This window comes from Pinus tabuliformis, chromosome 2_2, assembly GCF_031772625.1.
Source record: "Pinus tabuliformis cultivar Carrire ecotype Pingquan chromosome 2_2, CPIR1, whole genome shotgun sequence".
NCBI classification, from domain to species: domain Eukaryota; kingdom Viridiplantae; phylum Streptophyta; class Pinopsida; order Pinales; family Pinaceae; genus Pinus; species Pinus tabuliformis.
Window position 1 is genome coordinate 1,114,947,452 of NC_142300.1, and position 27,179 is coordinate 1,114,974,630.

Consider the following 27,179-nt stretch of genomic DNA (forward strand, 5'->3'; position numbering starts at 1 on the left):
CTGTGCAACTAGGAAGTTTCTTTTAAGAAAAGTAAATAAGAAACTAATGATTTTCTCTCAGAATTTTGTATTGTTCTTTCTATGCAAGCTGATATTTTTGTTTAGTTCCTGTATGTATTTAACAGTATAAATATGAGTTTACTTCCATGTATAAGCTCTTCCAATCAGATTTCACAACACGACAGAGTCCTTGGGATAGTGTCTCTGCCACTCTCACTTCTTAGATCATCAGAATTTGTTTATATTCTGGCAATGTGCCATTTTTTCGTGGATGCATGTTTTGAAAACATAGCTTTGTCCATTGAGATTACAACTGCAGACTTCCTTGCAATTGTTCCCTTCCCTAAGTCATGGGTAATATATTTTCAATAATATATACCATTGATTTCTTTATAATTTTTATGTTTCTAATATTTGGACATTATGGTTTTTAATTCCTACCATCGATTTCAGGAAGTGTAATGAGCTTTTAAATTTCTCTTACATTACAATGATTCTGGCTAGCTTTCAATGCATTAAGCAGGAAACGATTGTTTATAAATTTTAGAATATGGATTTTCACGATTAAGTATAAGGTGATTGCTTTAGTAATCCAATCCCTCTAATTCTGACTAGCTTCTGACGCTATAACCAGGATTCTAAGATTTCTAAGTTTAGAATGCAGGGTTTTGTAGCTTTTGTTGGATGATTGCTTTAGCTTCCCCTTTGGGGTTCTGCTTCTCTCAGCACCAATAGAGGAGGGAACCATTTCATCTATAAGTAACAAGTAAACTTTATCCTGTATGTAGATAGAAAGAAAGAAATTATAGTAATGTCCAGAAACAATCAAAATAGGTAAATGGAATGGTAAAAGTACAATCAGCATAGTATAATCAAGAGGGAGCACCTAATGCATCTTCTATCAAATCCAATAAACTAAACTAAAATAAAGAAGAAGATCGTTCATCCAAAGAGTAGGAAAACATGTCAAAATAGCTAAAATAGTACAACCCAAATTGAAATCCAAAGCAACTCTGTGTTGTTCTTGATGCAAACCATCACAAATTAGTATCAGAAGCATTGGTTGGACTATCAATATATGTGAATTCCTGAGGCAGAGTCAAAGAATGTTATCTGGAGAATGGCATGGACTGAACAGAACAGGTGGAACTATCGGCAGGGTAACAGATTGCTATGTGCTCTCCTAACGGTTAAGGCTGACAAACCATTGGTGGAACCGATGAAGTTGGTAAGAAGAGTGTCGGGAGAAAGTCTGAATCTAGTGTATGTAGGAGTTCATTGTCTCCACGTGGTGATAGTTGGATCAAAGTGTGCCAGTACAGATGGTAGCAGCGCATCTCCTGATAGTCTTAACAATACCTCCACCATCTACCAAAGAGTTTGCATGACATTTTATACCACTGCCATCAAAGAGAAGCTGAAAGGAAGTAATCAAACAACTCAGCCTGAAGGGTTTATGTTAAGTCTGGCAGTTAAAAAATTGACGTACCCTGAAGCAGTACAAACATATATGATCAGGGTAACTAAAAGAGAAAGACAGGCTCCCTAACATCCCAGAAGCTTTTGGGGATTCACTTTACGGGAAGGAACACAAAACTTTTCCAAACTATAATTCCTGATATCAGTCAGGACTCAGAAGGTGTCTGATGTTTGTCAATAATTCAAGTCTAACAGATGTCTGAAAGGTAACTCATATCTGTTGGCATTTTAGAGCCTCAATAAAAGGTAATTGCAGAAAATTAATGATACAAGATAACAAATGAAACTCGCACACAAAACAAAAATTTACATGTAAAATCTTGAGAAAACATCCACAGGGAAAGGTATGGTATTTATTGCTCAAGAAGAATATTACAATCAGGCTTACAACCATTTCAACCCATCTCTAGGGCTACATAGATATATCTATCTTGGCACCTTTACTTGGGTTACATGAACTGCAACCCATTATACAAACAACCAAATATTTACTTTGAAGTAAATTTTGGTCTTATACAATTTTATTATTATTGTCACAAATTCTAACAATCTCCACCTTCACAACAGTTCAAATGATACCTTGTACAAGCCCTTTCATCATCTCTTTTGTAAACCAAGAGAAGCCAAACACCACCGCATCTTCTCTAACAGTACTAATTTTGTAAACATGTCTACACAATTTTCTTGAGTGTGGACCCTTTTAAGCTGTACTCTGCCTCCATCAATAACCTGTCTTACAAAATGTTACTTAATATCAGTAAGCTAAGCTGGATTGGTAGCCAAATGGATAACACTTTGACTATCACAAAATACAGTTACATTGTCCTACGTTCTTAAACTAATGAAATATCATAAAAAAGTAAAAGGCACACCAAAGGGGTGGAAAAAGCAGGCCGAGGAAAGGGGTAACTCATGCCTCCACGATTACTCCCTCCTTGCATCTATACACCTAGGATGTTGAACCCCCATTAGCTGGTCACATCGCTATGGCACCTGTTGTCGTTCAAATTGTATAGGCATAGTGCGACAACGACTCATGGCGGGGATTGTCACTCTAATCCCTACCCTCTCTGTTCTAGTTGTCTCCCAACAGCAGGCTATGGGGGGTAGTCCCTATGAAATGTGAGAATGCGAAATTTGTCGGCAACCAACTAATCCAGGAGACACAACTAAATGGCCTAGCCACTTGGTTGATTTAGCAAGTTTCAAAAATTAGATTAGATTTCAGCGTGAGACCAGTGCCTTATGGAGTCAAATACTTGCTTTATATCAATTATACACCAAATGACCGGATGAACAATTGCTGCTTTGCTAACCTATATGTTATGCAAATCCTACGACCTAGGTGAGATGCAAAGTCTTGGTTTATTTTAGTTAAATGCCTAACTAGGTGAATCCCTTAATCCTTAATTGTTTTGAGGCTAGTCTCTAAAGTAGGTTGTAGAGAGAAGTCAAGGCAAAGCAAGCAATGTCTTGGTTAAGGATACCTCCTCTTGAAATCTAACTACCTAGGGCCTCTCGCGCTGCAGAGATTGTGGCTTTGGCGACTGCAAGGTCACCGTGTTAACCACTAGAGAGGGTCTATCCTTCGCAAGCTACAAGATGAAGGGTGGCCCTATATGTCTATCAATCAAGCTTATGCTTGGAGACAAATTTATTAGTGCGGGACTAGGCCTAAAATGCAAATGCAAGGTATTTGAGTGCTCTTAAGGTGAGATTACTTACGATCTTAAATACTTAGTTATAATTGATCTTAAGATATGACAAAAGAGTACTTAAATGACGAATGAAGAATAATCTCAACCACAAGATGGAGTACTCAAATTCAACAGTGCCCAAAAGATATATCCAATGTAACCAAGAGATAATTGCTCAAGTACAAAATAGAATACAAGATTAATGCTCTTCACCAATATGTCAAAGATAAATTTTCATTCACAATAGATATTCAATTTAACCATGAACAATAAACCCAATGACACTAATGGCTATAAGAAAGATTAGAGCATCATCCATGATATTACTTAGAACACTTGGCCAAGGTTCTTTACAGACAACACAAGAATGAAAAGGGTGACAATTAACAATTTCTCAAGAGATAGACAATTTTGATGATTAATGTTCTTTAAACACAATGTCAATTAGATTTTGTATAGAACAATTAGATCTTCAAAGGAACAAGTGACTAAACATTAAGATGCCCAAATCCAATATCCCTTCTGATTACCAACTTGAGCAATATCAACCATTCAAAAAAGACATCCAACTCTTGAGATTGACTTGTCAAGTGCTTTTATGAGTGAGTTATTTAATGCACAATTATGATCTATTAGATTATGAAACTCACGAGAAAGCAATGTGTTAGTATTCTTATTAAATAGTAATGCAACAACTTAACCAATTGTCAAATCACTTCAACAATGAACAATCTTTTTCACAATGTACTATGCTTATTAATAGAGCATTGACCAATATTTAGGAACCCTTATGCAATTATGCTCAAATGACATTAGAGCAACACATTTTATGACAGCAGTGAATTAGATATGTCAAATCTAAGTTGCAGGAAACATTGGAGAAGGGTCCGCTTTCGGCCGGAAACGAAACAGAAACGAGCAAACTCGTACCTTACGGCCTAGAAACTCGTTTCCGACTATACTGCCACGTTTCTTGACGAGGAAACGTGGTCAATACAGCCGGAAACGCGTTTCCGGACTGTACAGTGGAGTTTCCTCTTCTAACTTGACTTTTTCTTGTATTTTTTTTTAATTTTTTCACTTATAATTTTTTATTGGGCGACTAAAATATCCTTTGGATGCTTCTAGATGCCTCTCAAGTTATAAAAAAGAGGATTTTTTGAGTGGGGCAGCCTAGTGTTGATATGCAGTTCATGAAATGACTCAGGATGTTTGAGAGTGATTTTGCCCTCATTGGATTTCATATGGAGAAAGTAGAATTTTAGATCTCACTCGAAATTCAGCAAACTTATCTGTTTTTCAGGATTTCAGGATTGGGGGGATTGCAATGTTTCCATTGGATTTTGTCATGTACTAGGGTATGGAACTTATATTTAATCAAGAGAACCAAGCCCTCTATGCAGGGGAGACTCCCAATAATCAAGAGCACGTAGGGTACTAGGGTATGGAACTTGTATTTAATCAAGAGCACTAAGGTCATTCGACTATGTAGGACAAGACTCCCAATCAAGCACAAGACAAGAAATTAGAGATTTCTCGTGGCTGATTTTAGATATTGCTATTTTCATTATGGGATCATTCATGAGTAAATCTGATGTAAATTTCGAGACTTATAGTTTATGCATTGACAATTGACAATTTAATCATAATGTAATAAATTAGAATGTATCATATATGCTTTATGATTGCACATATTTCTTAAATGTCCTAATATATATATATATATATATATATTGCATTTCCCCGTTTCCAAAATTTGGGGGGTCATGTTTCGTACCCGTGCCCGTTTTGGAAACTCGTACCCGTTTCCCCATTTCGTACAACTTAGTCTAAGTTGCAGGAAACATTGAAGAAGGGTCTGTTTCTGGCCGAAAACAAGGAAACTCGTACCGTACAGCCTGGAAACTCATTTCTGACCATACTGCCACGTTTGTCGAGGAGGAAACGTGGTCAATATGGCCGAAAACGCGTTTCCAAGCCGTACGGTGAAGTTTCATCTTCTAACTTATATTTTTCTTGTATTTTTTTTTTCGCTTCTAATTTTTTGTTGGGCAACTAAAATATCTTCTGAATACTTCTAGATGCCTCTCAAGTTATAAAAAAGAGGATTTTTTGAGTGGGGCAGCCTAGTGTTGATATGCAGTTCATGGTAATGTTAAATTCTTAAAGTAAAAGTGACATTCTCCTTTATTTTTCATTTTCATCCTTTTACTTAAATTTTTAACATTACCATGAAATGACTCGGGATGTTTGAGAGTGGTTTCGCCCTCATTGGATTTCATATGGCGAAAGTAGAATTTTAGATCTCACTCAAAATTCAGCAAACTTATTTGTTTTTCAAGATTTCAGGATTGGGGGGATTGCATTGTTTCCATTGGATTTTGTTACTAGGATATGGAACTTGTATTTAATCAAGAGAACCAAGCCCTCTATGCATGGGAGACTCCCAATAATCAAGAGCACGTAGGGTACTAGGGTATGGAACTTGTATTTAATCAAGAGCACTAAGGTCGTTCGACTATGTAGGACGAGAATCCCAATCAAGCACGAGACAAGAAATTAGAAATTTCTCGTGACTGATTTTAGATATTGCTATTTTCATTATGGGATCATTCATGAGTAAATGTGATGTGAATTTCGAGACTTATAATTTATGCATTGACAATTGACAATTTAATCATAATGTAATAAATTAGAATGTATCATATATGCTTTATGATTCACATATTTCTTAAATGTCCTAATATATATATATATATATATATATATATATATATATTGCGTTTCCCCGTTTCCAAAATTTGGGGGGTCACCTTACGTACCCGTGCCCGTTTCGGAAACTCGTACCCATTTCCCCGTTTCGTGCAACTTAGTCTATGTTGCATGAAACGTTGGAGAAGGGTCCATTTCCGACTGGAAGCGAAACGAAAACGAGGAAACTCGTACTGTACGGCCTGGAAACTCGTTTCCGACAATGCTGCCACATTTCTCGAGAAGGAAATGTGGTCAGTACGACCGGAAACGCATTTCCAGGCAGTACGGTGGAGTTTCCTCTTCTAACTCGACTTTTTCTTGTATTTTTTTTTTATTTTTTCGCTTCTAATTTTTTGTTGGGCAACTAAAATATCTTCTGGATGCTTCTAGATGCCTCTCAAGTTATAAAAAAGAGGATTTTTTTAGTGGGGCAGCCTAGTGTTGATATGCAGTTCATGGTAATGTTAAATTCTTAAATTGGTTTCGCCCTCATTGGATTTCATATGGAGAAAGTAGAATTTTAGATCTCACTCAAAATTCAGCAGACTTATCTGTTTTTCAGGATTTCAGGATTGGTGGGATTGCAATGTTTCCATTGGATTTTGTCATGTACTAAGGTATGGAACTTGTATTTAATCAAGAGAACCAAGCCCTCTATGCAGGGGAGACTCCCAATAATCAAGAGCACGTAGGGTACTCGGGTATGGAACTTGTATTTAATCAAGAGCACTAAGGTCGTTCGACTATGTAGGACGAGACTCCCAATCAAGCACGAGACAAGAAATTAGAAATTTCTCGTGGCTGATTTTAGATATTGCTATTTTCATTATGGGATCATTCATGAGTAAATGTGACGTAAATTTCGAGACTTATAGTTTATGCATTGACAATTGACAATTTAATTATAATGTAATAAATTAGAATGTATCATATATGCTTTATGATTGCACATATTTCTTAAATGTCTTAATAGATATATATATATATATATTGCGTTTCCCCGTTTCCAAAATTTGGGGGGTCACGTTTCGTACCCGTGCCCGTTTCGGAAACTCATACCCGTTTCCCCGTTTCATGCAACTTAGTGTCAAATATGTCAAATTAGCCCAACACTTGTCTCATGAATTAAATGAGAGCACTTGCACTTAGGATGCAAATAGTGAGAAATGTCTAAGTGCAAGAGAAAAATGCATGCAAAATGCAAATGAGGCAGGCAGACAAGGAAAGACTAGAAGGCAGCCCTCTTTAAGCTATTTTGCCAACACAAGATTGTAAAAAATGATGCAAGGGACACCAAGAAGTAGATGCTCAATGAGTTTAGGATCCTTTTCCAATATCGTTATTATCTATGATCAGACCTTATGATGATTTTAAATTCATATGACAGTCATCAAAAAATTGTGAAATATGTTAAACAATGATTACCCAATTGATGTAATGACTCGTCAATATATTTAGGTGACTTATTAGTTAGATTTATGCCACTTATATGAGACTTACACCACAGTAAACAAACTGATCAGAGGCTGCAAGAAAAACAGAGATGAAAATGACGATTTATGGAGGCAAACCAATAGGCTTTTAGGCCTTGAAAATGGCTAGTTTGCTTGCCCAAAATTCCTCCAATGAAATGACCTCCTGCAACTACAAATATTAGTTCAAAGTCTCTTGAATATCCCTGCAAACACAAGATATTAGTGACAAAAATCCAAATGATAACCCAAGCAATGACTGAAACGAGGCAAAGAGGGCTAGAATAAGGCAGCGATGAGGGCTAGAAGCCTAGGAAATGCCAGTGGCTAAGAACGGAGGCCTAATATGCCTACAGCAAGAAGGAAGGAGGCCAATAGGCCTGCCGTCAAGGGCTAGAAAAGGTTGTGGCCCCTAGGGCAGGCCTCCAAGAGGCTGCCGCTAAAGGGAATGAGGCCTTTAGGCCTGTGGCAAGGGTGAGGAAGGCTGCCGAGAGGGAGGTGAGGAGAAAGGCTAGCGGAGGGGAGGGTAAGGCCTTGGGAAGGCATGTGGCCAAGGGCAGCAGCCCTTACGGGCTGACGGCAAGGATTTCAAGAGCCACGGCAAGGGTTTGGAGACCAAAATAGGCCAGCGGCTCACCAAGGGAGGAAGAAAAGGCCACGGATAGGGCTAATGAGGGGTACGCTAGGCCTAGAAGGCCTAAAAGTTTTGAAACCCCTGCAGAAATTTGACCTAGATCTTCAAAAATCGCCAAAAAAATGCCACAAAATATCCTCCAAGGGCTAGCGGCTTCCTCTTTTGCTTGAGCGTTGAGCCTGGAGGGTAGCCGGAGGCTGGATCTTGCTTCCTAGGCCTAGATCTACCTCAAAACCCCAACGATTTCTTTCAAAAAGCTAAACGTCTCACTTGAATGAGAGAAACCCCCACAAAATTTTGAGATAGCTTGAGAATTCCCCTACACAAATGAAATAAAATTTCCCAAAACCCCAATATATATACAAAATTCAAAATAAACCCAAAACCCCAACAGGTGCAAACAAGGGTTAGAAATAATTTACAAAATTATTTTACAAAAAAATATTTACAAATATACAGTGCTTGTAAAATAAATTTTTTAAGAAATAAATTTTGAATAATGGCAATGGATAAATGTATTTTCAAAAGTTAGAATTTTGGCCACACCCTTTTGCAAAGTTAAAATACCATATAAAAATTCCTATAGCCCAAACAAAGTCAATTCTTTCCCACAGTTTGTGAACTTGAAGCCCAAGGGCAAGTGTACATGTAGATCTCTATAAATTTTCTCAAATTGAATCGTTAGACCATATGATGAATCATATCACCTCAGATAAAAATATTTTTTTACCAATAGAATGTCTTATCATTGACAAATGAAATAATAATTCATATAACAATGTAGCACAATATAGGATTATCACATAACTAGCACATACCACAGATCAATGGAACAAGAACACCATGGACTAAACCCCATAGTCTTTTTATTATGATATTAAAACATTCCCAGCAGAGAAATGGCTCAATACCAGCATTACTAATTTTAAATCATCCAGATATAGCCCAAGATCAAAATGACTTGAGAAGAAAAATGGCTTCTATTTATAGAGAAATCCTCCAAGTGGAAAATAACGGCTAGTTGGCTTGATCCCCGTCAAAATAATCTCGACCGTCGATAATAATTTGATCAACCTCTAATCTTTGCCGTTGAAAATATTTATTTTGAAGAAAATTTCAAATTTCACTTAAAACCCATTTTTTATTAATCCAGAAATTAATTTTTTGAATTAATTTCCTCAAAATTTTGACTTTGACTTAACCACCAAGGTCCAAGGGCTCAATTTTTCTTAAAATATCTATTTTTTCCTTGGTGGGGGGCCTCCAAAAATTGACTTCTCTTTGACCCACGATTTTTTTTATTATTTTCCACTTGGAGAAAATTTAATTTCTCTATAATTATTTTTGACTCTAAATTAATTAATTTTCTAGCTTAAGATTTAATTTTAATTTAGCCAGAAAAATTAATTAATTGACATAAGAGGAGATTAATATTTTTTCCACCTTCAAATACTTTAGCCATGGTGTCTAAATATGAGGGACCATGCACTAAAATATTTTTTACATCAGATATTACAAATAATTCAACCCTCAAAGGGGGAATACACCTTTACATATAGACCCTCAAAATAATTACCCAATTCTGCTACACAATATGATCTAGTATAGACCAAGTGATCTGTAATAAAATAATTTAGCCAAATAACTTAAATTATTCCCAAACCACTTTTACAGAGACTTGATATAACATTAGGACTCGCCTAAGATCTCGTCAATAATTCCACCCTAACTTTGGGGTTTAACCTGGAGGAAAATCTTTACTGATTATCCATGTTTAAAAAACACACATAATTCGGTGAGGTTAAAAAACCACCTAGGATGGAATTTGTCGCCAAAATCAAAGGCTTACCTAGGTGTTGTTACAAAAATTAAACGATCATACTATCAGCATTTACAACCTAACTTGCAGAAATTGGGTTTAGAATGATATAACAATTGGTTGGCTGATGATTCTAATCTTTGAAACACTTTTGTACACTGCTTCCTTGGACTTGTGACAAAATGGGTACAACAACACCTGCCTAAAGCCTTTCCCACTCTGCAATCATCATTATCACATATACCTATGGATTGATGGGCTAACCTAAGACATGTCACTACATTTGGGCACTGGAAACACCCAATTGGGTTGTTGACCTAACTATCCCTAATGTAAGTGAGGTAACTTGTTTACATGTCCTAATCTAGTTAGACATTTGAAGGTGAGTTTTGTGTGAAGTATTTTTGTGCCCTTGACATTAGGGTATGGTCCACTACAATGCATTTATGATTATTGTCCCTAATGATTGTTGATTTCACTTGATCTTGAGAGGTTTTTGTCAAGTGATGCTATCACAACAACAGAGACCCATTGAGAGTTGATCTCCATCCTATTCAACAGCACTCCAAAAGGTCAATGTACCGAGTGTAGAGAGCACTTCTAAATTTAATGATGCAGTGTTTCCCCTCCAGAGATGAGTGTCACGTTGTGAGATGTTTCGACATAGTACTAGACTCACATGAGTACCCCCATATGCTAAAACGTTGATCCACTGATGGTTTGGTGTTGGATTTATTGATGATGTGCCCAGATGGACCTAGGATGCCCCCAGGCTGGCCTTGACACTGTTGATGGGTGTTGCTTGTTCAAAAGCCTGAATGATGATTGGCTATCCTTGAGATGACATGGGAGAGCTTGCACATCACTTGTAGACCCCAACGCTTGACCATGTGGGTGCCACATCGTTTCTTGTAAGATACCCTTCCAGAATACCTTAGGAAAACCCACAAAAATCTGACTTTACTTGTCTTTGTTTACTATGGTATTTTGACAAACAGTTGCTATACAGTATACTGTAGATATGCTTCCTTGTTTGGGCTCATATGGATGTATAATGCCAATATAAATGATTATAAATTACTTCAAAATAACATCACAAGGGTTCTTCTCAACCACAACAAAAGATAAACACGACTGATATAATAGTGACAACCATTAAAAGACGCCATTCTTTACTGAGTTGTAACCCCAGAAATTCCACAACAGCTCTCTAAAAGCTCATGGCCATTTCATTTCAATAATAAATAACAAAACAATATACAGTGAACAAAGGAACCTGGGTTATACGCTATCCAAGAGATCCTTCACTCACAATCTGCTTCAGCCTTAAATACACAGGGATTCAAGCCAGCTATAGGAATCCCCTTTCTCAAGTGCGAACCCAGTAGGAGATATCTGGTATATATCAGCTCACGAACGCTGTCTCTAACAGTAACAGCAGATAAAACTCAGCTCTTTCCAGCATACAAAGCTCAGCCTTTAAAGGAACTTGGTCAGCAATGATATAACCTTATAAAGATTCTGGCCCAAATAAGTGACCCACCACATTCAATAATGAGGCTGTAAACTCGTCTCTCAAAACAGAATGATCTCACTCCCTTGGATAATGGAAATCTCAGCCTTTAGACGTTGAGATCCTCTGCTTATAGTTTATAGTAGCTCGACCCAATATACCCATCAAACTTGGCCCTCAAGCTGATGTAACATGGCCTCTTCTCCACTATTAAATTCAGCCAAGAAATGAAGGGTTCGAACAACAGTATTAATGAGAGAAACTAGTGCTCCTTTTGGTACAGACTTCGACCTCCTTTAATTCACTTACAAAATGGCAAGCGAATGTCTAGAGAAGAATATAATTTTGCTTATGTATTTTTCTTGGTGAAGAGTAACCCCTGGTTTGGATAAGCTTGGACTCCCTTTTCTTAATGGCTCAATCTGAATAAGGAATAATTTAAACGCCTTGCTTTCCTTCAGATCTGATAAAATTCGTCCTCTCCTTTTGCAATCTCAACCCTGAACGAATATAACTTCAAACCCCTGCAAAATGACCAAGGTGTTGGAAATTGCCTGCAAAATAGACAATTAGATCCTCATTAATCTCTGGAAATTAATCCAAATAGGGTGGCAAAGATCGTCCACCGAAATCGGAGAGGAACTAGCTAGGGTGGCAATGAGATCCACCGAAACTAGGGTGAGGATTTCACTTGAAACCCTCGATTTGAAATTCGCTTGAGTTTCTCTTCAATAACAATGAGAGATGATCAGATAGAATGAATAGCCATTGATCCCCAACCTCCTTTTATAAGATGTCAATGAGTTTTCCCCAAGCTTCTAGACTCCCTTTTTAATATTATTTTATTGGTGGGGGCCACTTTCCACTAAGTGACTTTGCCGCCCTTTTCTAATAAAATAATATTTTCCGCCCTTTTCTAATAAAATAATATTGCCACCCTTTTTCTAATAAAATAATACTTGCCCCTTTTTATTAATATCATCAAAATTGGGCAAACTCCTTAGTAACTTCCTCACTCTCAAAATCAGGGACAATACATTTCTTTTGCCCATAAGTGTTGTAAAGTGTAACTAGGTTCGATCTTCATAATGACATGTGATTATGATTTTATGTAAGAGATGTAAAGAAGAAAAAAAAAATTATTGTAATGCTTGCATCATGGGTTTCATGAGCAAGAGTTTTATTTTTTGGTATAGGCTCCCATTGAAGGCCCTTAGGAATCTTGTCATATAGTCATAAAAGTATAAAGAGTCATTGTCATGTAATGAAGACATGTTATACATTGTAAAGAGTCAAACTTATCTATGTAAAGTCATCCTCCAAGACCTCGTCACTAGCCCTGATGAATTCAGCCTACAAAGAAAAAAGAAACAAGTAAATGATGTCGACCTATTCCTAAGATCATGTCGGCCTAAAAGACATGAGAAAACGTCTATATATATACAAGTACTCGGCCTCACTTGGAGATATATTATTCGGTCAAGAAAGTCTACAAGGAAGTGCGAAAACATATGACAAGAAGCCTCTATCTTAGCAAGACAAGAAGAAAGAGAAGTGAAGTTAATTTGTGCACTGTTCTGGGTATTACATCCTCCCACGTGAGAAGGCAAAAGATATGAAGACACCAGAAGTAGGACGAAGAGATTGTAGCCGCATCAAAGTTATCATAAGCTAAGAAAAAGGAGACCTAGTTTCTCAAGGACACCGAGAAGAAGGACACCTAGTTTCTCAAGGACGTCGAGAAGAAGGAGACCTAGTTTCTCAAGGAAGTCGAAGAAGAAGAAGCAGTTCAAGAAAGAGGCTAGTGACTTGGTCTTGGGAGGACTCTAGTGTCTAGGGTCACTGTCATGATCTTGTAATTCATCAATTGAAGATCTATAAGAAGAATTTCGTTCGGGTTTTCCTCTCAAAGAGTGAGAGGTTTTGGCCATGGCTAACAAGCCTATATACTGTGTCTCTTGTCTCTCTATTTGTTCATGATATGGTAATTGTCTTGATGAAAAGAACACAATAATAAGTATAAGGAAAAGGGAAGATTCTAATTAAGATCCAAAAGACTATCACAAGCGGTTATCATAAGCAGAGAAATCACTTAACCATTGATGCCCTTGATTTCTCAACATGGTATCAGAGCTAAGGTGTTAAAGTCAAGAAGGGGCATCTAATCAAGAAGACACACAAAGATCGAGTTTCAAGAAAGAAAGACCAAAACCTTAGAAGCATTTCCAAAATCTTCACTCATCCATTATCTGAGGAGTGGAAGATTTTCAAAACTAAGGAAGGCTAGATCGAAGAATATTGTCTTCATCTTCAAAAGGGTTCGTAAAGCAATCTGTCTCTCATCATTCTTTCGAGGAATAGTCCTCTACAAGCTACATCAACATCAAACTCAAGGAGGAAGCAAGCAGAAGAAGCAGCATTAACTCAAGTAAGTATATGACTTCTTCTGAAACTAACAAAATGTCCTTTTTCAAGGAAAGCAGTAAACTAGTTGGGTCTTCAAATTTCCTTGCATGGAAGAAAAGAACAGACCTAAACCTCATTGAGAATGAGGTCATGGATCACATCAAGGGATCTATAACCAAACCTTCCAAAGAAGATACTCAAGCACATGCTAAGTACATGAAAGGGGAAGTGAGGGCCCAAAGAATTCTCATAGAATCCATCAAGGACTCTCTCATCCCATATGTATCAAAATTAGACACTTCAAAAGAAATATATGACAAACTGGTAGAGTTATTCTCTACAAGTACTGCAGAAGAAGTTATCTCTCTAAGACAAGAACTCTACAAATTGAAGATCTTGAAAGACTAAGGAATAGCCTCATACTTTATCAAGATTTCAGAAATAAGAGATCAACTTCAGGATTTGGGTGAAATATTTAATAGTGTTTGACAAAGAAATGCCCACTGTAGTATTGAATGCACTACCAAAGGAATGGGGCTACTTCACTTCAAGTATTTATGGGAAGAAAGAAGCCACCCCTTTCCAAGATCTATGGTCATTGTGCAAAATCGAAGAAACCAGACTAAAGGCAAAAACAAATGTAGGATCAAATGAACAAAATCAAGCATATGCTACTATGTCAAAAGGAAAAGGGAAATTTGGAAAATTTGGTCCTCAAAAGAAAAGGAAGAATTTGGCTAAGGTGTTTAGCTTTGGTTGTCAAGAATATGGGCACTATAAAAAAGATTGTCCTAAAATGAAAAGGAACAATAAAATCAAGGAAGAAGCTCATATTACCAAAGTGGAAGAACCTGAAACAAAGAAGATGAAGGAGGATGTAAGAGATCTCTACTATGACTGAGATGATTTCCTTCTATATAGGTAGGAAACTTTAGATAGGATGCATCATAGTAGAAAATGGCATCATGGTAAAAGCATTAAGAACTCATGATATAAGTAACATATAAAATGTCTAAGATAAAAATCTATAAGATATAGCTCTTGAAAACCTCATTGAAAGATGCTTATGAAAAAGGGAGAGGTCATCCAAGACAGACTCATCATACATCAGCCTAAAGATAACATCTGCAGAATAGGATATGAAAGATCCTCAAGATTCTATGATAGAATCTTCATTGTAAGGTTCACCGATCACGAGGAGAAGCAAGTGTTCCATCAAGAGTTTCAAACTTGTGGAATTCAAGGTATGATGGTATGATGACATAACAGTGAAGCAGATCAAGGGGATAAAGCTCCTTCAAAAGAAGTTGTTGCAGGAAGTTTGGATGACCCAAAGGAAAGATGAGGTATGTATATATTGTAAAAGTTTTGACATATGGCTGCAAACAACATAGATCACAGCTCTATCTTAAGAGGCGTGACCAAAGAAAGGATCTCCTACCTCAAAGGGATGCAAGAATGCATGTGTCACATATTTAGATGAAATCAACATAATATGTCCTCATATGGTGTATGAGGTGATTGACCACAAAAAAACTTTGAATTTCTTGGGAATGAAATGTGTGAAGAAAGGAAGGAAGAGATCGTGAGATATGAAACCATGGTAAAGGCAATCAACGTTTGAAAGACCAAGAAGATTTGACTAAGAAATCCCTTGGAAAGATAGGAAGACTCTGATGGAAGTCTGAAAAAGATGGAGACCCTTAACAATGGATATCTTTGGGAGATGTGTCAACATGTATGCAAGGTGCTGATACCTACAAGAAGATGTCATGATGAAAGACCATCACAAAGGTAATTTTAATTTAAGTGTTCATTACTTGTTTATGAACTAGTATCTGGATGGGCTTATGCAGGACTACCAGAGCGAAGAACTATGGAAATCTTCCTAGATAACCACATTGAAAGATAAAAGACCTTTAAGAAAAGGAAAGCACGATGAAGGTAGCATAACATGAAGCAATACCAGATATAGACCAATAGTTCACTTTCTAATGAGAAGGATGATGACCTGACTAACTCATGGATGAAAGTGATAGATGGTTTGTGCCCTATGTAGAAGCCCCCAAAGCAAGAAGACTCCTTGAGCAAAGGAAAATACATGACATCGAAGGAAGGAGTTCTTCTAACAGTTAAGGAGTTGTTGTAGGTCCCTAACTGAGAGGGAGAGATAGACATGTTATTCTTGTCTTCACTTGAGAAGACAGAATAGAGGATTGGGTAATCATTTGGCATTCGATACTCTTTGATGATGTGATAAGGCATCTAAAATAAGAGGAGTTGTGGAGGACCGATATTCTTTGAGGGTTGGGGAACCCAAGATAAGAATAGTCTTCATGGAACACACCCTAAGAACCCAGGTGGGGTATGTTCTGAGAGAGACAATGATGATGAGAGTGTCTATAAATCATTGGGTCTCGCCAGCGTTGTGCTCGGATCTCGTGAAGAGGTAGAGTTGTTAGTCAAGGCCTTGTTATGTGACAATGTTGGTTGATATGATGTTAAACAAAATGGTTACCAATATGATTCTTCTTATGAGAAATTCTTCAGATTGAGAATGACCAAGTACCAATATGAATACCTCCCTAGTTAAGACGGAGTGTTGAAAAGTGTAACTAGGTTTGGTCTTCATAATGACAAATAATTATGATTTTATGTAAGAGATGTAAAGAAGAAAAATAAAATTATTGTAATGCTTGCATCATGGGTTTCATGAGCAAGAGATTTTATTTTAGTATAGGTTCCCATTGAGAGCCCTTAGGAATTTTGTCATCTAGTCATAAAAGTATAAAGAGTCATTGTCATGTAATGAAAACATGTTACACATTGTAAAGAGTCAAACTTACCTATGTAAAGTCATCCTCCAAGACCTTGTCACTAGCCCTCATGAATTCAGCCTACAAAGAAGGAAGAATAAAGTAGATGATATCAGCCTCTCTCCAAGGAAAAATCGGCCTATTCCTGAGGTCATGTCGGCCTAAAAGACATGGGCAAACGTATATATATATATATACAAGTACTCGACCTCACTTGGAGATATATTATTTGGTCAAGAAAGTCTACAAAGAAGTGCCAAAACATATGACAAGAAGCCTCTATCTTAGCAAGACAAGAAGAAAGAGAAGCGAAGTTAATTTGTGAATTGTTATGGGTATTACATCCTCCCACGTGTGAAGGCAGAAGATGCGAAGACACCAAAAGTAGGTCGAAGAGATTGCAGCTGCATCAAAGTAATCATAAGCTAAGAAAAAGGAGACCTAGTTTCTCAAGGAAGCCGAGAACGAGACCGAGTTTCTCAAGGACGTCGAAGAAGAAGAAGCAGTTCAAGAAAGAGACTAGTGACTTGGTCTTGGGAGGACTCCAGTGTCTAGGATCACTATCATGGTCTTGGTATTCGTCAATTGAAGATCTATAAGAAGAATTTCGTTCAGGTTTTCCTCTCAAAGAGTGAGGTTTTGGCCCTGGCTAACAAGCCTATATACTGTGCCCCTTGTCTCTCTATTTGTTCATGATATGGTAATTGTCTTGATGAAAAAAACACAATAATAAGTACAAGGAAAAGGGAAGATTCTAATTAAGATCCAAAATACTATCACAAGCAGTTATCATAAGCAGAGAAATCACTTAACCATTGATGCCCTTGATTTCTCAACAAAAAGGGTGACATAGGGCACCTTGGTGATGATGTCATGGTTTTGGAGGCACTTTTGGAAGCATACCTATTGCACTTTGTTAAATTTTGTTAACAATGGTATGTTCTATGCTTAGCACAATTACTTCAATGCACTTTAGCACCCCAATGACAATTTCCAATTTAGTTTCCAATAGCAATCACATTAACCATTAATCACATTAATAGTAAAAGTAGATAGAACATGAAACAAAATGCAGAAGACAAGCCAAAACAAGAGAACACCAGATTTGGCGAATGCCAGGGAAAAACCCCAATGTGGGTAAAACCCTTTGATCAATTCTTCTTATTATTATATCAAATGTTCAGCTGCGAGAGAGAGTACAAAAAGTCAAAGTTGACTTGCCAAATCAAAGTCAAAACAGTCCTATCAAATATGCAGTCAAATTCAACCCTAACCAAAAAGTCAACGGTGGTCAAAACAACAGAAAAATGTCTCCTTTGAAGCTCGGTCAAACCCAGTCAAACTCGGCCTGAACATAAGGTCAAAATCAGCCCAAAACATTCCCAAATTCAGGGGTCAAACTTTTGTCAGTATACGGTCAACCTGCAATTTTTTGCTAGAGTCAAAGTGCCCAGAATGCCTCCGTTTCTGTGCCAAGGTGTACGGCCTACCCAAACAGAAATCTGTCCAAAAAATCGAAGTCAAAATCTGCTTGGAAAGTCAAAGTTAACGTTGGTCAACATTGGTCAAATTGCAAGAAAATCTAAAATTGTTGGCCCCGTAATTTTGTCTGAAATTCATCCTCCTTTGCCACACATATGAGTGAGAGAATATGCCCAATAGTTGTACGAACCAATGAGAGAAGGAGAGAGAAGAATGTGTGAGTGATGATGATGCCAAATGAGGTGAGAGGACACTTGTATTTATACAAGTCGTTGAGGGTGAAGAGACATGTCTATTGGGCTTCATGAGCCTACATGATGATGTGGTCGACCTGAACAATTTGCACATATGTGGGCATAAATTCAAAAACACACTTCTGCTTGTCCAAATTAGATGATCTTTAGATCAATTTTGGTCCTCTCAAAAAGAGGAATTCAATACAACCATCATCTCCATCAAATGAATTGTCCAAAGTGGAATTTGGCCCTAGTTTCCAATTTTAACACTCCCTCTCAACTAGGGAGAATTCCACTTGCCAATCCATCCATCATCATCAATCATCGAGCCATCCTATCGTCATGTACCATCTTTGTATCTCATCTCATCTCTGCTATGTTGAACACTGATATGAATAATGAAGAAGAATCGATCGAGAGTGAGTCATAAGACCTTACCACTCTCCACCGACAAAAGTCAGTCCAAAGGTAGAACCTCAATCAAACTTGATCCCAGATCAAGTTGTTGAACACCCTACATCCTAGACATAGGGAGTACGGCAGTACACGATGCATCCATCGCTAGTGTTACGGTCTCTATCCACTTTTCCCAACTCATTAGCCAGATAAGAGGTACTTACCATGAGTCCCAGACTACATGGGTAGGATGTATGCTGGGGCATCAGCAGGAGAAGGTGAACCACTCATCCTATGCATATGTCAATCATAAGGGAAGGTGAACCACTCACCCTACACATATGTCAACCATCATGGGGTATCATAAAGGAAGGTGAACCACTCACCCTGTACACAACGCACCAATAGGGGAAGGTGAACCACTCACCCTATGGTCGCTCATAGCTCCAAGAAGTACCCCAAGCCCCCAAGAGCTCCCAGAGCTCAATGTCCAACTCAAGCGGGACCCTCATGGGAGGGTCTTTCCATGACTCAAAGTCTCTCTCAGAAGGCTAAGAATTTGACCTTCCCTAAGGGCTTCGTGAGGATGTTTGCGACCTGCTCATCAATCCTGATGTGTTGGAGCCTTATTGCTCCCTGATGTACCATATATCAAATAAAGTGGTACCTGATATCAATGTGCTTGGAGCGATCATGGAACACATGATTCTTTAAAAGGCGAATCCCACTCTGGTTGTCACTAAAAATCACACTAGTATCCAGCGTGTGCTTAAATAGCTCACTAAAGAGATTCCTCAACCAAACAGCCTCCCAACAGGCCATCCTAGTTGCAATGTACTCAACCTTGGTGGTGCTTAAAGCAACCAATTTATGCTTTCTGTTCATCCAAGAAATTGAAGCAAACCCCAATGAGAAACAAAATTCAGACGTGCTTTTTCGATCCACCACACTGCCAGCCCAGTCAGCATCAATGTATCCATGTAGCCTCAAATTCTCGGCAGTGTATCTCAGTCCATAGTCGATTGTGCCACAAAGATATCTCAAGAGATTCTTAACATCAATCCAATGTATGTGATGAGACTCGGCCATAAATTGACTCAACGTATTCACAACGAAGCATATGTCTGAACGAGAGTTTACCAAGAACATCAGGGCCCCCACAAGTTGTCTATATTTACAAGTGTTTGCCAATTCGGGCCCATCAGCACTTCCACATAGCTTCTTGAAGTTGAGTTCCATCAGAGTAGACACAGACTTGCAATCCACCATCCCACATCTCTCGAGCAGCTTCACAATGTATTTTCCTTGAGAAAGGAAAATCTCACCTGGCTTTTGCCAGACCTCCAGGCCCAGTAAGTAGTGCATTAGACCTAGGTCCTTCATCTCAAACTCGGAAGCCAATTCCCTCTTGAATTGATAAATGAGAGGATCTACACCTATCAAAAAAGGATCATCTACATAAAGGACCAAAATGAGAGGCATGTCCTTTTCAACCTTGAAGTATAGGTTAGGATTAGCATCGCTCCTTGTAAATCCCAACTTCATAAGAAAGTTATCAATCCTCTCATACCAAGCCCTCGGGGCTTGCTTCAACCCATAAAAGGCTTTCTTTAACCTGCATACATGTGTCCTTCGATCTTGTACTCCAAACCCCTGAGATTGTTCCAAGTAGACTTCCTCCTTAAGCGAGCCATGCAAGGAAGTAGTTTTAATATCCATTTGATGTAGGCTCCATCCTTGAGTGGCAACAAGAGCAATAATAGATCGGATAGTGGTATATCGGGCAACCAATGCGAATATCTCGTCATAGTCCACCCCTTTTTAGAGAAGCCTCGAGCAATGAACTAGGCCTTATACTTTTCAACACTCTTGTCAACTCCATGTTTTATTTCGTAAATCCATTTAAAGGTGACCACGGACTTGTCCTTGGGTCTAGGCACCACATCCCAGACATCATTCTTCATGATAGATTCATATTCCTCATTCATCGCATCCTTCCAAACTTGGTGCTTTATGGCTTCATCGAACATACATGGCTTAGTTTAAACAATAGTACTCATAGCAGCTAAGTACCCTTGATACATGTTTGGCTTCTTACTTTTGCAAAAATGTCCCTCTTGGAGCAATATGTTTTTTAGCATCTTCGAGAGTATCTTTGAGCCATAAAGGTCTTTTCCTTGAGGTAGAGGGATCATCGGGAGGTGGATCAATGGGATCCATCGGACCTTCAACATCGAGCATAGGCTCGATTCTAGGAATCGACTTGCCCGCCCAAGCCCCAAGCCCCGTGATATAATGGTGGAACGAAGTGGGGTATCAAGGGAAGGCTCCAAGCCACATACCACTGTACAAGAGCAGCCATAATAGGGGAAGCCCACACTTGGGTGTATGAATGTAGGAGGGAGCTATCGTGGTACATGAGTGCCCCACCCTTTGTTTTTCCACCCTTCTTCACATGTCTTTTGCCTTTTATTGCTTTTTCTTTTATAACTGCTTGGGGATGGAGGAGATGACAGCATGATGTGTAAGATATAGTAGTGGATACCCCTTTAAGGTGGGGCAATTCATCACCCACCAGGGGTAGGGACAATCATGGGTTCCTTAACGATGAAAGGATTCAATATGAGGGGTTGTAGGAACTAGGGTGATGGCTATGATGATGGGGGTAGAGCCCACGTGCTAAATTTGTATGTCTCGGCCATCTTTTGCATTTTATGGTACATTTCCTATTGAGAGTGGCCAAATTATGTTTTTTCTTTTCTTTCGCTGCATCAACCTTCGGGGCATCGTTCCAGGCCCAACCCAAGATGTGGACAAGGGGAGGGGGAGGCTAACTCCTTTTGGACCAAATGGACAAATGTGGACCCAAATGGGAAATATGGTGAATGGGGTTATAATGAGCGGAGGGGAGTGATGTATATGGTGTCAGGAAGCAGGACCAAGCAACCAAAATCAGGGTTTCCCATGATGATAGGGGTAGAGCTCATGTTTGGCTTTTGCCCACGTGCTAAATTTGTATGTCCCAGCCATCTTTTGCATCTTATGGTACATTTCCTGTTGAGAGTGGTCAAATTATGTTTTTTCTTTTCTTTAGCTGCATCAACCTTCGGGGCATCATTCTAGGCCCGACCCAAGATGTGGACAAGGGGAGGGGGAGGCTAACTCCTTCTGAACCAAATGGACGAATGTGGACCCAAATGGGAAATATGGTGAATGGGGTTATAATGAGTGGAGGGGAGTGATGTATATGGTGTCAGGAAGCGGGACCACGCAACCAAAATTAGGGTTTCCCATGTAGTGCCACCCCTAAAGCTAGTAGCCAATAAAGGAGATCCCACGAGACTAGGATACAAGGTTAACCATCAAATTGGACAGAGAAGACAAGAGTACAAACCAAGCCCACTCTTTCTGTCGAACCCCCCCACTAATCCATGCCCAAAAGTATCCATGATAATTAAACAAAAATACCCAACTACACAATGAAAAGTCCAATGTTGCACTAATTATTATCGGGATAATATCGGCGCAAGGAAAAAATCAGAAAAAAAAAAAAAAAAATCGTAATAATCGGGAAAATATCGTTTGGTACAAAAATATTCATTTTTTTCAATTTTTTTAATATCTAAACCATATACAACATAAAATAAATACATTGATACATAAATATGATAAAAGAACTAATATATAAGATGTTTAATATCATTTCTAGTGCTAAAATCACACATAACAGTGAATCATGTCCTGAATAGTAAGTCCTGACTCCTGAGTCCCAACTCAACCTCAAAATATCAACAAAAAAATATAATAATGTATCTCATATCATGAGTCATAATGTCATATACAATGAAATGAACCAAATAACTAAAGTCTAATACTACTAATTTCCTCTGCCCCTCTAGATGTAGATGTCGGTGGAGTTGGCAGGCCGCAATAGAGAGTCTGCTATGCTCTAGAAGCTGAAGAACTATGAGCTACAGGAGGTAGACCACGTCCTCTACTTGTGACAGGGGTAGCTTGGGTCACCTCCTCCTCAAAAACAAACAAACAAACAAATTTTTTTTTTGCCCCCCACGATTTTTTCCCAAAAAATCTCGATTTTTTCGAAAAAATCGCGAAAAAACGATAATATCTCGATAATATCACAATTTTAACAACACCGGAAAAGTCATACCTTCGAGGTTGGAAGGCCCACCTTCAAACATACAATCATAACAGATGGGCGAGGGAGCATATGGCTGGCTCAGGTAGCAGAGATAGTGGCGCAACGAGCTTTCTAGAGGCTACAAGGGGTTGTTGGCTACCGGCTAAGGACCATCTAGGAGAAAAAGCTTCTTCTATGGATACTACCCACAAGTGGTGAGTAACACAGCTTATTTTTTTTTTTTACAAAAAAAAAACTAACAATTCATAAGCTAGCCTACTTGCTTACTCTCCTTCAAAGAGCTTAGGAATTGTCTCCTATCTAAAGGACTTAATGAATCCAAGCCTTCTTCTTCCCTCTCCAAAGAGGGATTAAATAATTCTTCATTTGAGAACTACCTCATCAGGTCAAGGAGAAAACTACAATGATATGTAGCTTTTGTACCAATGCTACATAATTCTCACATTTGTATTAGTTTCCTATTACAAATAAAAATGGGAAATACAATAATATATGTGCACCTAAGCTCAAACTTTACTCATGCCATTTTATCTTTTCACCACTTTGCCCAAAACTTCAATGAGCCATTTCTTTTGCTTATGAAGTCATGTTCACCTTGTTCAAACTACATTGGAAAGCTTCTTACAAGCTCTTTGTTGTGCAAAGAACTTTGGAAGAAATTGAGACCACCTTGAAATTGTCGATTGTGAAAATCCTCCAGGATCATAGAACCACACATGTCTAGAGAAATCATTTATACATGTTACAAAATATGATGGTCCTCCAAAAGAATTTGTAGGCATGCCCCCAAATATTTGAATGGATATAATCCAAAACACTTTTACTAGTACAACTTCCTACTTTAAACTTCTATCTACATTGCTTTCCAAAAATATAATGTTTACATAAATTCAAATTTGTAGATTTTAAATTTGGAAGTAATTTATAGTTTCGCAGTACCTGTAGCCCTTTCTCACATATTTGACCTAGTTGTTGATGCCATGAATGAGTAGATTCGTTTGCCTCCTCAAATCCCATCGTTGCTTCATTGATTTGAGTACTACCTTCTAGCTTGTAAAAGTTTCCAATATTTGTAGCCTTCACCTTCACTGCTCTACCTTCACATATGAATATGTAACCTCCAAAATTCAAAGCTCCCAAAAAAAAAAAAAAAATCTTTAGTTCAAGCACATGTCTAAACTTTGTGAATGTCCTTATAATAAAATCCAACATTTTAATCTTGATGTTTCAACCCCAATAATCTTACAAGAAACATTATTTCCCATAAGAACAATACCACCATCAACAACTTGATAAGAAGAAAACCAACTTTTAAGTGGACACACGATGAGAAGAATCAGAATCTAACAACCATTCTCCATAGTGTTCAGGAACATTATAAAAAGATAAAACTTCATTAGTCATACCTAGACTTAATCCAATCGTGTTTACTTCTTTTTTGGAGTCTTCCTTGGATTCCTGCCTCTTCCAACAATCTTTCATGAGATGCCCTGATTTGTTATGCTACTAACATTTTTGTTTGCCTTTCTTGCTCTTTTGACTTAAATATGGATGTACCTCTCGAATTTTCTCCTTTTCCTCTGAATCAACCCATCACCACCATTGTTTCTGGAGTGGAGGTTTCTATATTGGATTTCCTCCACACCTCCTCAAAAAACAGTGCTCCCACAACAGAATCATAGTCAAGAGTATCAATTGTACTAAAGTTAATGGAAGTGACCAAATGATCCCAAGATTCAAGCAATGAACACAATAATGTAACAATCTTATCTTCCTCGTCGAATTTAACATCCATACTAGTCAACTGAAGAGCATTAAAAACATTTAAATGATCAACAATTTTGTACCTTCATTTTTAGACCATATAATTGTCTCTTCAAATAGATTTCATTTGTCTAGGATTTAGTAATATAAGGGCTCTCCATCCTACTCCATAAGCTTGTTGTTTTTCTTCTCCAATAATATTAAACAGAACATCATGTACATGACATAGCATAATGGTGCTGAGAGCTCTTGCATCTAGGTCTTCCCATTCCTCATCAGTCATACTCTCAAGTTTCTTCCTCGTGCCATCTAATGCCTTATGCAGTCCTTATTGCACAAACAAATATCGCATCTTGAGCTTCCATTATTCAAATTTATTTTTACCATTAAACTTCTCCATCTCGAACTTTGCATTTGTTATCTTTGTCGTTACTCTCTACAAAAACCCAGACAATGTGGCTTCCACCAGATTCTGCCTTTAAAAAAATAAATGAGTAGCTCTCGGCCCCTTTTCTTTCAGTGCACTACCCTCGTCTTCACCAACTCCACCAGAGAAAGTCTCCACTATTTAAACTCCCACGAGTGTTCTCACTGCAGAAACCTTGAATCCAGCCAACCTTCTCCTTGATGATGAAGGCATACAAGTTTCAAATTCGTGGACTTTATTCAAATGATACTACTATATTCCTACTCGGTAACTTGGGTTTGTTGGACCCTTCTTTGTGGCTTCTGAATACAGTGGCAGGTCTCTCCTTTAATGTGACTCGTCCTCAGCGCTTCGGCCATTCACTGCGTGCAGCTCAATCAAAAATGTGATCCACCTCTGCATTTGACTGGCCAATGAACTCACCTCATACACCGACACAATTACCACTTCAGCGAGGGCTGACTCCACTTCTATGGGTCACTCGACCTTTGCAACAATTAGAACCATGAGCTAGGGTTTCACTCTGAATCGCGCAGATAAACTCTAAATGGTGTCTTCCTCTATGCTGTAGACAGTAGCGAACAGACCCTCCAGATGGATCTGCCCAGCCTTACACATCCTCGTTATCCTTCACTCTGATACCACTTGTTGGTATTTTAGAGCCTGAATAAACTATAATTGTTAAAAAGTACTGATACAAGATAACAAACGAAGCTCTCACAAAACACAAAAATTTATTCTTGGTGGTGCAATGTGTGCTATATTATTGCTCAAAACAAATGTTACATTACCACCATTTCATTTTCATTTTCATTTTATTGTTGTCCTGAACTCTAACAATATAATGTTGTCGCTAAATCGGAAAACTGAAAATACTGATAGGGCATTGGTTCATTTGTGAGCTTGAGAGAAAATTAAACAGCCCATCAAGGCTCTATTCTCGCTGTGGTATGCCCTACTCAAACAGCGTGCATTTCAAATGGATCACACCTGGTGCAAACCCTGGCAACCTGGCACCTAAACCAGAGGAAGTCCGCTCAACGCACCCTCGTGGTAAGTTTCTTTAAGCACTTCCAATCAATAAAACATAAGAAAATGAAACAGAACCAAAATCAAGTTTTCTATTTTTTCCTGAACAATATGTATAAACCATACCAAGAGCAAACCTTCAGACCCTGCACTATTTCTTGTGTAAATTCAGTTTGACATAGTTGGAAGAAAATCAGATTTGTAAAGCATAAGTAGCCAGTGGGAAGATAACTCATTAACATTCCTGGTAGAATCTAAACCCAACAAAGAGGAAAGTGTACTGAACAATGGCGGTGAAGAGAAACTTACATGGAAAGCTGTTCATCAGAAACTGCAACCAATATCCAAAGAGAAATCAAAGAGTTCAGAAATCAGAGCAGCAACAAAACCGACATGAATAATCTAAATGAATAATTCGAAAATAAATTGTGACAAAATTGAAAAGAAATACTAATGAAAAAACCTGAATTAGATGCCTTAATGCTTCTGAAAACTGCGTCTCCTGCTGCAGAGGCTGCCATTGTTTAACGTATGTGCCCCTTCAAACTGTGTATTTAACTCATTTTTATTTTTATGGTTTGAATTTTATTTTTTTAATAACATTTTTGTCAGTTATAGATTTTAATTTTATTTATTATATATATATATATATATTTAAATTAATTTTATTAAGCTGTAATTAAAAATTTCGAGGCATGTGTATCGAATAAAAATAAATATATTAAATTGTTTATAAAAACTTGCAAACATGTGTAATAGGAATAAGTGAATTGAAATGGGAAAGTAATATTGTGGGTAAAGGCTTAGAGGTTACTTATGGAGATAGGATCTAAGTTAAGGGTTAGGGTTTATTGTGGAAGATAGAGATATAACGTGTCTTATAGAAACACATGAGTATGAAGGGTGCATGACACTTTTGTTTGAAGGATATTGGCAATGGAAGTGTGGAACAACGCAGTAGGGAATGGTAAAGGACACAGGGTATCATGGTATTAGTGAGGGAAAAATAAGGTTGTCTCATTCACTTAGAAAAAGAAGACTCATATAAACAATTCATTTGGTTTAAAATATCAGAAAATGGGAATCATATCAA

At 37.9% G+C, this 27,179-nt stretch overlaps 1 protein-coding gene across 6 annotated transcripts in view; it reads right to left on the minus strand.

Moving 5' to 3' along the window:
• Positions 1–26,673, minus strand: part of LOC149197308 (uncharacterized) — a 50,136-nt gene extending 23,463 nt beyond the window's left edge. For 5 of the 6 annotated variants that reach the window (XR_016254755.1, XM_089405824.1, XM_089405825.1 and 2 more), the window contains exons 1-2: positions 26,550–26,673; positions 26,396–26,417 (exon numbers count right to left, since the gene is read on the minus strand). Coding sequence is in view for 4 of the 6 variants with exons in the window: in XM_089405824.1 (XP_089261950.1) it covers positions 26,396–26,417; positions 26,550–26,607 (80 nt within the window). In the remaining 2 variants the exon portion in view is untranslated. Of the gene's footprint in view, positions 1–2,058; positions 2,209–26,395; positions 26,418–26,549 lie in introns of all 6 variants that reach the window. The other variant, XM_089405826.1, reaches the window with a different exon arrangement.
• Between the last annotated feature and the right edge of the window lie 506 nt (positions 26,674–27,179).